General features: G+C 50.2%; 1 protein-coding gene across 1 annotated transcript in view; it reads right to left on the bottom strand.

Moving 5' to 3' along the window:
• klf5a (Kruppel-like factor 5a) overlaps nucleotides 1–15,000 on the bottom strand; it is a 27,404-nt gene that overhangs the window by 4,220 nt on the left and 8,184 nt on the right. The window contains exon 3 of the mRNA XM_036972375.1: nucleotides 8,011–8,070. Coding sequence (XP_036828270.1) covers nucleotides 8,011–8,070 — 60 coding nt within the window. The remainder of the gene's footprint in view (nucleotides 1–8,010; nucleotides 8,071–15,000) is intronic.

Here is a 15,000-nt window from a genome sequence, read left to right as displayed (position 1 = left end):
AATGACTTCCCAGAAGAGTGGAGGCTGTTATAGCAGCAAAGGGGGGGTCCAACTCCATATTAATGACTTCCCTGAAGAGTGGAGGCTGTTATAGCAGCAAAGGGGGGGTCCAACTCCATATTAATGACTTCCCTGAAGAGTGGAGGCTGTTATAGCAGCAAAGGGGGGGTCCAACTCCATATTAATGACTTCCCTGAAGAGTGGAGGCTGTTATAGCAGCAAAGGGGGGACCAACTCCATATTAATGCCTTCCCAGAAGAGTGGAGGCTGTTATAGCAGCAAAGGGGGGACCAACTCCATATTAATGCCTTCCCAGAAGAGTGGAGGCTGTTATAGCAGCAAAGGGGGGGTCCAACTCCATATTAATGCCTTCCCAGAAGAGTGGAGGCTGTTATAGGGGGGGACGAACTGCATATTAATGACTTCCCAGAAGAGTGGAGGCTGTTATAGGGGGGGACCAACTCCATATTAATGCCTTCCCTGAAGAGTGGAGGCTGTTATAGCAGCAAAGGGGCACCAACTCCATATTAATGACTTCCCAGAAGAGTGGAGGCTGTTATAGCAGCAAAGGGGGGTCCAACTCCATATTAATGACTTCCCAGAGGAGTGGAGGCTGTTATAGCAGCAAAGGGGGGTCCAACTCCATATTAAAGCCTTCCCAGAAGAGTGGAGGCTGTTATAGCAGCAAAGGGGGGGGGTCCAACTCCATATTAATGACTTCCCTGAAGAGTGGAGGCTGTTATAGCAGCAAAGGGGGGGTCCAACTCCATATTAATGACTTCCCTGAAGAGTGGAGGCTGTTATAGCAGCAAAGGGGGGACCTACTCCATATTAATGACTTCACAGAAGAGTGGAGGCTGGTATAGCAGTTTACATACACTAAGTTGACTGTGCCTTTAAACAGCTTGGACAATTCCAGAAAATGATGTCATGGCTTTAGAATTTTCTGACAGGCTAACTGACATCATTTGAGTCAATTGGAGGTGTACCTGTGGATGTATTTCAAGGCCTACCTTCAAACTCAGTGCCTCTTTGCTTGACATCGTGGGGAAATCAAAAGAAATCAGCCAAGACATCAGAATTGATTTTTGCAGACCTCCACAAGTCTGGTTCATCCTTGGGAGCAATTTCCAAACGCCTGAAGGTACCACGTTCATCTGTACAAACAATAGTATGCAACTATAACCACCATGGGACCAGGCAGCCGTCATACTGCTCAGGAAGGAGACGCATTCTCTCTCCTAGAGATGAACGTACTTCGGTGCGAAAAGTGCAAATCAATCCCAGAACAACAGTAAAGGACCTTGTGAAGAGGCTGGAGGAAACAGGTACAAAAGTATCTATATCCACAGTAAAACGAGTCATATATCGACATAACCTGAAAGGTCGCTCAGCAAGGAAGAAGCCACTGCTCCAAAACTGCCATAAAAATGCCAGACTACGGTTTGCAACTGCACATGGGACAAAGATCGTACTTTTTGGACAGATGTCCTCTGGTCTGATGAAACAAAAATAGAACTGTTTGGCCATAATGACCATTGTTATGTTTGGAGGAAAAAGGGGGAGGCTTGCAAGCTGAAGAACACCATCCCAACCGTGAAGCACGGGGGTGGCAGCATCATGTTGTGGGGGTGCTTTGCTGCAGGGGGGACTGGTGAACTTTACAAAATAGATGGCATCATGAGGACGAAAATTATGTGGATAAATTGAAGCAACATCTCAAGACATCAGTCAGGAAGTTAAAGCTTGGTCAATAATGGGTCTTCCAAATGGACAATGACCCCAAGCACTCTTCCAAAGTTGTGGCAAAATGGCTTAAGGACAACAAAGTCAAGGTATTGGAGTGGCCATCACAAAGCCCTGACCTCAATCCCATAAAAAATTTGTGGGCTGAACTGAAAAAGCGTGTGCGAGCAAGGAGGCCTACAAACCTGACTCAGTTACACCAGCTCTGTCAGGAGGAATGGGCCAAAATTCACCCAACTTATTGTGGGAAGCTTGTGGAAGGCTACCCGAAACGTTTGACCCAAAATAAACAATTTAAAGGCAATGCTACCAAATACTAATTGAGTGTATGTAAACTTCTGACCCACTGGGAATGTGATGAAAGAAATAAAAGCTGAAATAAATCATTCTCTCTACTATTATTCTGACATTTCACATTCTTAAAATAAAGTGGTGATCCTAACTGACCGAACACCGTGATTTTTTACTAGGATTAAAATGTCAGGAATTGTGGAAAACTGAGTTTAAATGTATTTATATATATATATATATATATATATATATATATATATATATATATAAACACTCTTTTCTTTGCTCAGCTCTTGTATATCTATACCTAATCCAGCAGGTCCTGGGGCTGAGTTCACTAACCTGTTCTACTAACACACTGAAGCCTCAGGACCAGAACATCCAATCAATCAGGATAAACCAAATTACAACACAGTCAAAACAAAACTACATTACCAATGGGGAAACACAAGCACAAACACAAAGCAAAATGCAGTCCTATCTGGCCCTAAATCGACAGAACACCGTGGATAACTATTTGACCAAGGTTACTGACCAAAACCTTAGAAAAACCTTGACGCAGTACAGGCTCAGTGAGCACAGCCTTGCCATTGAGAAGGGTCGACACAGGAAAACGAAACAAAACAACCAGAATATATAACAATTAGTTTCATTTCCCCAAATGTGAAACCCTTTCAAAGACCTCTCTGATGAGGACAGGCTACCCGTCCTGTTGGGGGAGGGACAGGCTACCCGTCCTGTTGGGGGAGGGACAGGCTACCCGTCCTGTTGGGGGAGGGATAGGCTACCCGTCCAGTTGGGGGAGGGACAGGCTACCCGTCCTGTTGGGGGAGGGATAGGCTACCCGTCCTGTTGGGGGAGGGATAGGCTACCCATCCTGTTGGGGGAGGGACAGGCTACCCGTCCCGTTGGGGGAGGGACAGGCTACCCGTCCCGTTGGGGGAGGGACAGGCTACCCGTCCCGTTGGGGGAGGGACAGGCTACCCGTCCCGTTGGGGGAGGGACAGGCTACCCGTCCTGTTGGGGGAGGGACAGGCTACCCGTCCTGTTGGGGGAGGGACAGGCTACCCGTCCTGTTGGGGGAGGGACAGGCTACCCGTCCCGTTGGGGGAGGGACAGGCTACCCGTCCTGTTGGGGGAGGGACAGGCTACCCGTCCTGTTGGGGGAGGGACAGGCTACCCGTCCTGTTGGGGGAGGGACAGGCTACCCGTCCTGTTGGGGGAGGGACAGGCTACCCGTCCTGTTGGGGGAGGGACAGGCTACCCGTCCTGTTGGGGGAGGGATAGGCTACCCATCCTGTTGGGGGAGGGACAGGCTACCCGTCCTGTTGGGGGAGGGACAGGCTACCCGTCCTGTTGGGGGAGGGACAGGCTACCCGTCCTGTTGGGGGAGGGACAGGCTACCCGTCCTGTTGGGGGAGGGACAGGCTACCCGTCCTGTTGGGGGAGGGACAGGCTACCCGTCCTGTTGGGGGAGGGACAGGCTACCCGTCCTGTTGGGGGAGGGACAGGCTACCCGTCCTGTTGGGGGAGGGACAGGCTACCCGTCCTGTTGGGGGAGGGACAGGCTACCCGTCCTGTTGGGGGAGGGACAGGCTACCCGTCCTGTTGGGGGAGGGACAGGCTACCCGTCCTGTTGGGGGAGGGACACAGAGAGCTGTGGGTTGGCAGAGCACTACATTGCTGCCTGTCATAAGATGAGGGACAGTGTCTGACAGACCAACCAACCTGCACATGTCCTCTACTGTATACTTATTGTTATTGTTCAATGTATGGTTATTTTGACCCTTGGTTACTGTTGTTACTGTTGTCCCATTGACAATATTGATTAATATTGATTATGTTAATATTGTAAATCGCCAAAGAAAGCTTTGGCAAAATGACACCAACTCATTCCAAGGTTTTTCTTTATTTTTACTATTTCCTACATTGTAGAATAATAGTGAAGACATCAAAACTATGAAATAACACATATGGAATCATGTAGTAACCAAACAAGTGTTAAACAAATCTAAATATATTTTAGATGTAAAGGGTCTGAATACTTATGGAAATGTGATGTATGTTTTTTCAATACATTTGCAAAAATGTCTAAAAACCTGTTTTTATCTAAATGGGATATTGTCAGTAGATTTGATGAGGGGGGGGGGGGGGGTCTATTTAATCCATTTTAGAACAAGGCTGTAACGTAACAAAATGTGGAAAAAAGTCAAGGGGTCTGAATACTTTCTGAATGCAGGATATATATAATATATATGTGGCTCTGTGTGAAACCAGTTGAAGTGAAAAGAGCCATCTCTATGGGAGAGACCAACCCCGGGTAGGTGGAGGGGTTGTGGGAGTGTGTAGGGGTGAAGACCGACCCCCTCCCCCAACGAGGGGGCAGGGAGCGAGGGAGGCACGCAGTGGCAGACATGTCTGGACTAGTAGAGTTTCTCGTGTGTGTTAGAGACACCACCCTCAAGGCTCCACTCCTCCCCCTCCCCAGAGGCAGGTGGATGGCTCCACTCCTCCCCCTCCTCAGAGGCAGGTGGATTGCTCCACTCCTCCCCCTCAGAGACAGGTGGATTGCTCCACTCCTCCCCCTCAGAATCAGGTGGATTGCTCCACTCCCCCTCCTCAGAATCAGGTGGATTGCTCCACTCCTCCCCCTCCCCAGAGGCAGGTGGATTGCTCCACTCCTCCTCCTCAGAATCAGGTGGATTGCTCCACTCCTCCCCCTCCTCAGAATCAGGTGGATTGCTCCACTCCTCAGAGGCAGGTGGATTGAGTTCACCTCAAATGATTAACCTGCCCATAGTCAAGGCCCTTCAGTCACACACACACACACACACACACACACACACACACACACACACACACACAGTTCCTAATGCCTCTCATTCACCTCCGTTGGAGGCCCTCGTTTCATCTCTCCAACAGCATCCGTTATCCAGATTGTTGGAGCAGAGAGAGAGAGTGTGTGTGTGTGTGTGTGTGTGTGTGTGTGTGTGTGTGTGTGTGTGTGTACCCTTGTCAAACAGTCCATGTCATAAAACCACTAGCAGTTCCCAACATGAACCACACAGATACGTCATCTCCGACAGAGAGAGAGATTTAATAACCACCACAATCTATTGGACGATAAGTGGCTGCGTTTCCCTGATCAAACTACTAGACGAGGAATATAGAGACACTGGGATATGTTTCTGACTGCCTGGAGAACCACACCTAAACCACAGGTCCTTGTTTACATGGCTTATCTCCTATTACTCTCTCTGAGGGAGGGAGGGAGTGAGGGAGGGAGGGAGAGAGAGAGAGACCATGCCTCAGGACTACCTGGCCTGATGACTCCTCTCTGTCCCCAGTCCACCTGGTCGTGCTGCGGCTCTAGTTTCAACTGTTCTGCCTGCGGCTATGGAACCCTGACCTGTTCACAGGACGTGCTACCTGTCCCAGACCTGCTGTTTAGGACTGTCTCTCTCTCTCTCTCTACCAGACCTGCTGTTTTCAACTCTCTCTCTCTACCACACCTGCTGTTTTCAACTCTCTCTCTCTCTACCACACCTGCTGTTTTCAACTCTCTCTCTACCAGACCTGCTGTTTTCAACTCCCTCTCTCTCTACCACACCTGCTGTTTTCAACTCCCTCTCTGTCTACCACACCTGCTGTTTTCAACTCTCTCTCTCTCTACCACACCTGCTGTTTTCAACTCCCTCTCTGTCTACCACACCTGCTGTTTTCAACTCCCTCTCTGTCTACCACACCTGCTGTTTTCAACTCCCCCTCTCTCTACCACACCTGCTGTTTTCAACTCCCTCTCTCTCTACCAGACCTGCTGTTTTCAACTCCCTCTCTCTCTACCACACCTGCTGTTTTCAACTCCCCTCTCTCTACCACACCTGCTGTTTTCAACTCTCTCTCTCTCTACCACACCTGCTGTTTTCAACTCTCTCTCTCTCTACATTTTGAAGAACAATCTGGCCTTAAATGGCCATGTACTCTTATAATCTCCACCTGGTGGAGAAGAGGACTGGTCACCCCTCAGAGCCTGGTTCCTCTCTACCCAGTACAACCAGAAGAGAACTGGTCACCCCTCAGAGCCTGGTTCATATCTACCTGGTACAGCCAGAAGAGGACTGGTCACCCCTCAGAACCTGGTTCCTCTCTACCTGGTACAGTCAGAAGAGGACTGGCCCACCCCTCGGAGCCTGGTTCCTCTGGTCTACCCAGTACAGCCAGTAGAGGACTGGTCACCCCTCATAGCCTGGTTCATCTCTACCTGGTACAGCCAGAAGAGGACTGGCCCATTCCCCAACTGTTGACGCCCCCCCAGAATACCCCTTATCCCCAGAATACCCCTTATCCCCCAGAATACCCCTTATCCCCAGAATACCCCTTATCCCCCAGAATACCCCTTATCCCCCAGAATACCCCTTATCCCCCAGAATACCCCTTATCCCCCAGAATAACTCTTATCCCCCAGAATACCCCTTATCCCCCAGAATACCCCTTATCCCCCAGAATACCCCTTATCCCCCAGAATAACCCTTATCCCCCAGAATACCCCTTATCCCCCAGAATACCTCTTATCCCCCAGAATACCTCTTATCCCCAGAATACCTCTTATCCCCCAGAATACCCCTTATCCCCCAGAATACCCCTTATCCCCCAGAATACCCCTTATCCCCCAGAATACCCCTTATCGCCAGAGTTTAACCACGCAGCAGCCAGGAACTACTGCAGCTATTTCACTACGGACAGCCTGCCCCTCCGCTGCCACATTCTGATTATTAAATGGCACACACACACACACACACCAGGAAAATAACAGGTTGACGGGAACGCAACACACTGCATTAACGGCCAAGCGTTATACTGTATGTAGAACCTCCCTCGACCCTTCCAGAAAGCCCCCCTCGACCCTTCCAGAAAGCCCCGCTCGACCCTTCCAGAAAGCCCCGCTCGACCCTTCCAGAAAGCCCCGCTCGACCCTTCCAGAAAGCCCCCCTCGACCCTTCCAGAAAGCCCCGCTCGACCCTTCCAGAAAGCCCCCCTCGACCCTTCCAGAAAGCCCCCCCCGACCCTTCCAGATAGCCCCCCCGACCCTTCCAGAAAGCCCCCCCCGACCCTTCCAGAAAGCCCCCCCCGACCCTTCCAGAAAGCCCCCCTCGACCCTTCCAGAAAGCCCCCCTCGACCCTTCCAGAAAGCCCCCCCCCGACCCTTCCAGAAAGCCCCCCCCCCCGAGCCTTCCAGAAAGCCCCCGCCCCGACCCTTCCAGAAAGCCCCCCCCGACCCTTCCAGAAAGCCCCCCCGACCCTTCCAGAAAGCCCCCCCCGACCCTTCCAGAAAGCCCCCCCCGACCCTTCCAGAAAGCCCCCCCCGACCCTTCCAGAAAGCCCCCCCTCGACCCTTCCAGAAAGCCCCCCCTCGACCCTTCCAGAAAGCCCCCCTCGACCCTTCCAGAAAGCCCCCGCTCAACCCTTCCAGAAAGCCCTGCCCCGACCATTCCAGAAAGCCCCCCCCCGACCCTTCCAGAAAGCCCCCCCTCGACCCTTCCAGAAAGCCCCCCCTCGACCCTTCCAGAATGCCCCCCCTCGACCCTTCCAGAAAGCCCCCCCTCGACCCTTCCAGAAAGCCCCCCCCTCGACCCTTCCAGAAAGCCCCCCCCTCGACCATTCCAGAAAGCCCCCCCCTCGACCCTTACCGATGAAAACGTTCTAGAATTCCCGGTAACATTCTAGAACGGCTCAATATTCTACAACACAGAGCGGGAGATTTGTGAAGTGTTGTGGACTCATCCGCCTGTTTGACAGAACAGCATATTGAGGCCGGGCGGAGCGGGGATAACTTCCCCCAAGCAGCATGTAAGAAATGAATGCGTAGCGCATGCCAAGACTACGCTCCTGCCTAGCAACACCACGAAGGAACCACCAAAAATAAAGAGGGTCAACGCCACCCGCCTTTAACGGGTCATTAGAAAGAGGTCTTACCAGTGTGGGTCCTCAGGTGGGCTTTCAGATGGGAAGACTTGGTGTACACTTTCTTACATCCTGGAAAACAATACACAGAGAAGAACACATCGATATTATCAGGATGATGAAAAAAGGCACAAGTTCAGGAATATGCACAACACACATCAAATGTTCTGATCCACAATACGAGCTCTCTGATCCACAATACGAGCCCTCTGATCCACAATACGAGCCCTCTGATCCACAATACGAGCCCTCTGATCCACAATACGAGCCCTCTGATCCACAATACGAGCCCTCTGATCCACAATACGAGCTCTCTGATCCACAATACGAGCCCTCTGATCCACAATACGAGCCCTCTGATCCACAATACGAGCCCTCTGATCCACAATACGAGCCCTCTGATCCACAATACGAGCCCTCTGATCCACAATACGAGCCCTCTGATCCACAATACGAGCCCTCTGATCCACAATACGAGCCCTCTGATCCACAATACGAGCCCTCTGATCCACAATACGAGCCCTCTGATCCACAATGCGAGCCCTCTGATCCACAATGCGAGCCCTCTGATCCACAATACGAGCCCTCTGATCCACAATACTCTCTACAGTAGGTGTTCTACAATACTATCTCTCAATGGAATGATGTTATACAATACTATTTGTTCAATACTATACATACATATCTGTAGATTCCGCTGTTCTAGAATACTATACATATCTGTGGATTCCGCTGTTCTAGAATACTATACATATCTGTGGATTCCGCTGTTCTAGAATACTATACATATCTGTGGATTCCTCTGTTCTAGAATACTATATATATCTGTGGATTCCGCTGTTCTAGAATACTATACATATCTGTGGATTCCGCTGTTCTAGAATACTATACATATCTGTGGATTCCGCTGTTCTAGAATACTATACATATCTGTGGATTCCTCTGTTCTAGAATACTATATATATCTGTGGATTCCGCTGTTCTAGAATACTATACATATCTGTGGATTCCGCTGTTCTAGAATACTATACATATCTGTGGATTCCTCTGTTCTAGAATACTATATATATCTGTGGATTCCGCTGTTCTAGAATACTATACATATCTGTGGATTCCGCTGTTCTAGAATACTATACATATCTGTGGATTCCGCTGTTCTAGAATACTATACATCTGTGGATTCCGCTGTTCTAGAATACTATACATCTGTGGATTCCGCTGTTCTAGAATACTATACTGTGCATTCGGAAATATTCAGACACATTGAATTTTTCCACTTGTTAAGTTACAGCCTCATTCTAAAATATAGAGATTTTTTAAATTTTAAATCCTCAATGGACCAACACTACCCCATAATGCAAAAACAGGTTAAAAAAAAATCTGTGTATTCAGACCCTTTAGTCAGGACTTTGTTGAAGCACCTTTGGCAGCGATTACAGTATCAAGCATTCTTGGGTATGATACTACAAGCTTGGTACACCTGTATTTGGGGAGTTTCTCCCATTCTTCTCTGCAGATTCTGGTTGGATAGGTAGCGTCACTGCACAGCTATTTTCAGGTCTCTCCAGAGATGTTTGATCGGGTTCCAGTCCGGGCTCTGGCTGGGCCACTCAAGGACATTCAGAGACTTGTCCTGAAGCCACTCCTGCGTTCTCTTGGCTGTCTGCTTAGGGTTGTCGTCCTTTTGGAAAATGAAGCTTTGCCCCAGTCTGAGGTCTTGAGTGCTCCCAGTCCCTGCCGCTTAAAAACATCCCCACAGCATGATGCTGCCTCCACCATGCTTCACCGTAGGGATGGTGCCAGGTTTCCTCCAGACGTGACGCTTGGCATTCAGGCCAAAGAGTTCAATCTTGGTTTCATCAGACCAGAGAATCTTGTTTCTCATCGTCTGAGAGTCTTTAGGTGCCTTTTGTCAAACTCCAAGAGGGTTGTCATGTGCCTTTTACTGAGGAATGGCTTCCGTCTGGCCACTCTACCATAAAGGCCTGATTGGTGGAGGGCTGCAGAGATGGTTGTCTTGCTGGTTCCAAACTTCTTCCATTTAAGAATGATGGAGGCCACTGTGTTCTTGGGGACCTTCAATGCTGCAGAAATGTTTTGGTACCTTTCCCCAGATCTGTGCCTCAACACAATCCTGTCTCGGAGCTCTATGGACAATTCCTTCGACCTCATGGCTTGGTTTTTGCTCGGACATGCACTGTCAACTGTGGGACCTTATATAGACAGGTGTGTGCCTTTCCAAATCATGTCCAATCAATTGAATTGACCACAGGTGGACTCCATTCAAGTTGTAGAAACATCTCAAGGATGATCAATGGAAACAGGATGCACCTGAGCTCAATTTCGAGTCTCATAGCAAAAGGTCTGAATACTTATGTAAATAAGGTATTTCTGTTTTTAAATTAGCAGACATTTCTAAGAACCTGCGTTCTCCTTGTCATTATGGGGTAAAGAGTAGATTGATGAGGAAATGTTTTTTATTTTTAATAAATTAGCAAAAATGTCTAAACCTGTTTTTGCTTTGTCATTATGGGTTATACAACAGTCTCCCTGTTCTGCAACACCGCCTCCCTGTTCTGCAACACCTCCTCTACCGAGTTCTGCAACATCGCCTCTACCGAGTTCTGCAACACCTCCTCTACCGAGTTCTGCAACACCTCCTCTACCGAGTTCTCCAACACCTCCTCTACCGAGTTCTGCAACACCTCCTCTACCGAGTTCTGCAACACCTCCTCTACCGAGTTCTGCAACACCTCCTCTACCGAGTTCTCCAACACCTCCTCTACCGAGTTCTCCAACACCTCCTCTACCGAGTTCTGCAACACCTCCTCTACCGAGTTCTCCAACACCTCCTCTACCGAGTTCTCCAACACCTCCTCTACCGAGTTCTGCAACACCTCCTCTACCGAGTTCTCCAACACCTCCTCTACCGAGTTCTCCAACACCTCCTCTACCGAGTTCTGCAACACCGCCTCCCTGTTCTGCAACACCTCCTCTACCGAGCTCTGCAACACCTCCTCTACCGAGTTCTGCAACACCTCCTCTACCGAGTTCTGCAACACCTCCTCTACCGAGTTCTGCAACACCGCCTCCCTGTTCTGCAACACCTCCTCTACCGAGCTCTGCAACACCTCCTCTACCGAGTTCTGCAACACCTCCTCTACTGAGTTCTGCAACACCTCCTCTACCAAGCTCTGCAACACCTCCTCTACCGAGTTCTGCAACACCTCCTCTACTGAGTTCTGCAACACCTCCTCTACCGAGCTCTGCAACACCGAGTTCTACCGAGTTCTGCTACCATTTACAACACGCCAGTCCAGACATGCTGAGGAGTTGAGTAACCCTCCAATCACAGAGCCAGAGGCTATCTGACATCATCTAACATTAGTGAGAGGGCACGAGAGCTGCTGACAAGCAGGAGGAGCACATGAGTATTATATTAGCCCAAGAGGAGTTTGTTTATGTGTGTGTGTGTGTGTGTGTTTCAGTGGACTGACTGGTGTGTTTTTCTAGCTGTGAAACACTGTCAGTTTGATGCAACCAATAAGAATCTGTCTCGGTCGTCCATTTCCTGTGTTTCTCTGACAGATCTCTAGAGCTTGGTTGGATCCAAAACGACACCCTGTTCCCTATATAGTGCACTACTTTTGACTAGGATTCTGGTCACAACGAGGGCACTATGTAGGGAATATGGTGCCGTTTGGGATACATCCTAGAGCTGGCTAAAAGCCTGCTGTCGATTACTGAATTATTCAACGTCATTCAGAGGCAACACACACAGAGAATAGTAATGTTTACTAAATTCACTGAGTCAGACCACCACCCATAACACAGGACACTATAGACACTGAGCTAATCAGACCACCACCCATAACACAGGACACTATAGACACTGAGCTAATCAGACCACCACCCATAACACAGGACACTATAGACACTGAGCTAATCAGACCCCCACCCATAACACAGGACACTGAGCTAGTCAGACCACCACCCATAACAGGACACTATAGACACTGAGCTAATCAGACCACCACCCATAACAGGACACTATAGACACTGAGCTAATCAGACCACCACCCATAACACAGGACACTGAGCTAATCAGACCCACACCCATAACACAGGACACTACAGACACTGAGCTAATCAGACCACCACCCATAACACAGGACACTATAGACACTGAGCTAATCAGACCACCACCCATAACACAGGACACTACAGACACTGAGCTAATCAGACCACCACCCATAACACAGGACACTATAGACACTGAGCTAATCAGACCCCCACCCATAACACAGGACACTGAGCTAATCAGACCACCACCCATAACACAGGACACTACGGACACTGAGCTAATCAGACCCACACCCATAACACAGGACACTATAGACACTGAGCTAATCAGACCACCACCCATAACACAGGACACTATAGACACTGAGCTAATCAGACCACCACCCATAACACAGGACACTATAGACACTGAGCTAATCAGACCCCCACCCATAACACAGGACACTGAGCTAGTCAGACCACCACCCATAACAGGACACTATAGACACTGAGCTAATCAGACCACCACCCATAACAGGACACTATAGACACTGAGCTAATCAGACCACCACCCATAACACAGGACACTGAGCTAATCAGACCCCCACCCATAACACAGGACACTACAGACACTGAGCTAATCAGACCACCACCCATAACACAGGACACTATAGACACTGAGCTAATCAGACCACCACCCATAACACAGGACACTACAGACACTGAGCTAATCAGACCACCACCCATAACACAGGACACTATAGACACTGAGCTAATCAGACCCCCACCCATAACACAGGACACTGAGCTAATCAGACCACCACCCATAACACAGGACACTACGGACACTGAGCTAATCAGACCCCCACCCATAACACAGGACACTGAGCTAATCAGACCACCGCCCATAAAAGGACACTACGGACACTGAGCTAATCAGACCACCACCCATAACACAGGACACTGAGCTAATCAGACCACCACCCATAACACAGGACACTACGGACACTGAGCTAATCAGACCACCACCCATAACACAGGACACTGAGCTAATCAGACCCCCACCCATAACACAGGACACTGAGCTAATCAGACCACCACCCATAACACAGGACACTACGGACACTGAGCTAATCAGGCCACCACCCATAACACAGGACACTGTAGACACTGAGCTAATCAGACCACCACCCACAACACAGGACACTGAGCTAATCAGACCACCGCCCATAACAGGACACTATAGACACTGAGCTAATCAGACCACCACCCATAACACAGGACACTATAGACACTGAGCTAATCAGACCACCACCCATAACACAGGACACTACGGACACTGAGCTAATCAGACCACCACCCATAACACAGGACACTGAGCTAATCAGACCACCGCCCATAACAGGACACTACGGACACTGAGCTAATCAGACCACCACCCATAACACAGGACACTGAGCTAATCAGACCACCACCCATAACACAGGACACTACGGACACTGAGCTAATCAGACCACCACCCATAACACAGGACACTGAGCTAATCAGACCACCACCCATAACACAGGACACTACGGACACTGAGCTAATCAGGCCACCACCCATAACACAGGACACTACGGACACTGAGCTAATCAGACCACCACCCATAACACAGGACACTATAGACACTGAGCTAATCAGACCGCCACCCATAACACAGGACACTATAGAAACTGAGCTAATCAGACCACCACCCATAACACAGGACACTACGGACACTGAGCTAATCAGACCCCCACCCATAACACAGGACACTGAGCTAATCAGACCACCACCCATAACACAGGACACTATAGACACTGAGCTAATCAGACCACCACCCATAACACAGGACACTGAGCTAATCAGACCACCACCCATAACACAGGACACTGAGCTAATCAGACCACCACCCATAACACAGGACACTATAGACACTGAGCTAATCAGACCACCACCCATAACACAGGACACTACAGACACAGAGCTAATTGATGGTAAACAACAAGCATAGGAACAAGCACAACGTCTTCATGATAAACTGAAATAGACGACCAACACACAGAAAGCACACCTAAAGTAAAGCTCTGCAGCTGAGAGAGGGAGGGAGGGAGGGAGGGGGCCTGACAGTAGAGGGAGGGAGGGAGGGAGGGAGGAGGCCTGACAGTAGAGGGAGGGAGGGAGGGAGGGAGGAGGCCTGACAGTAGAGGGAGGGAGGGAGGGAGGGGGCATGACAGTAGAGGGAGGGAGGGAGGGAGGAGGCCTGACAGTAGAGGGAGGGAGGGAGGGAGGGAGGGGGCCTGACAGAGGGAGGGAGGGAGGGAGGGAGGGAGGGAGGGAGGGAGGGAGGGAGGGAGGGAGGCTGACAGTAGAGAAACAGTATAACCCGAAGGAGGGAGGAGGCCTGACAGTAGAGGGAGGGAGGCAGGGAGGAGGCCTGACAGTAGAGGGAGGGAGGAGGCCTGACAGTAGAGGGAAGGAGGCAGGGAGGAGGCCTGACAGTAGAGGGAGGGAGGAGGCCTGACAGTAGAGAAACAGTATAACCCGAAGGAGGGAGGGAGGAGGCCTGACAGTAAAGGGAGGAAGGGAGGCAGGGAGGGAGGGAGGAGGCCTGACAATAGATTAACAGTATAACCCAAGGGAGGGAGGGAGGGAGGGAGGGAGGAGGCCTGACAGTAGAGGGAGGGAGGGAGGGAGGGAGGAGGCCTGACAGTAGAGAAACAGTATAACCCGAGGGAGAGAGGGAGGAGGCCTGACAGTAGAGGGGAGGGAGGGAGGGAGGGAGGAGGCCTGACAGTAGAGGGAGGGAGGGAGGGAGGGAGGGAGGGATGGAGGGAGGAGGCCTGACAGTAGAGGGAGGGAGGAGGCCTGACAGTAGAGGGAGGGAGGAAGGCAGGGAGGGAGGGAGGAGGCCTGACA

This window comes from Oncorhynchus mykiss, unplaced genomic scaffold (assembly GCF_013265735.2).
Source record: "Oncorhynchus mykiss isolate Arlee unplaced genomic scaffold, USDA_OmykA_1.1 un_scaffold_144, whole genome shotgun sequence".
Lineage (NCBI taxonomy): Eukaryota > Metazoa > Chordata > Actinopteri > Salmoniformes > Salmonidae > Oncorhynchus > Oncorhynchus mykiss.
Note: the sequence above shows the minus strand (reverse complement) of the source record. Positions and strands in the feature narration are given on the sequence as shown.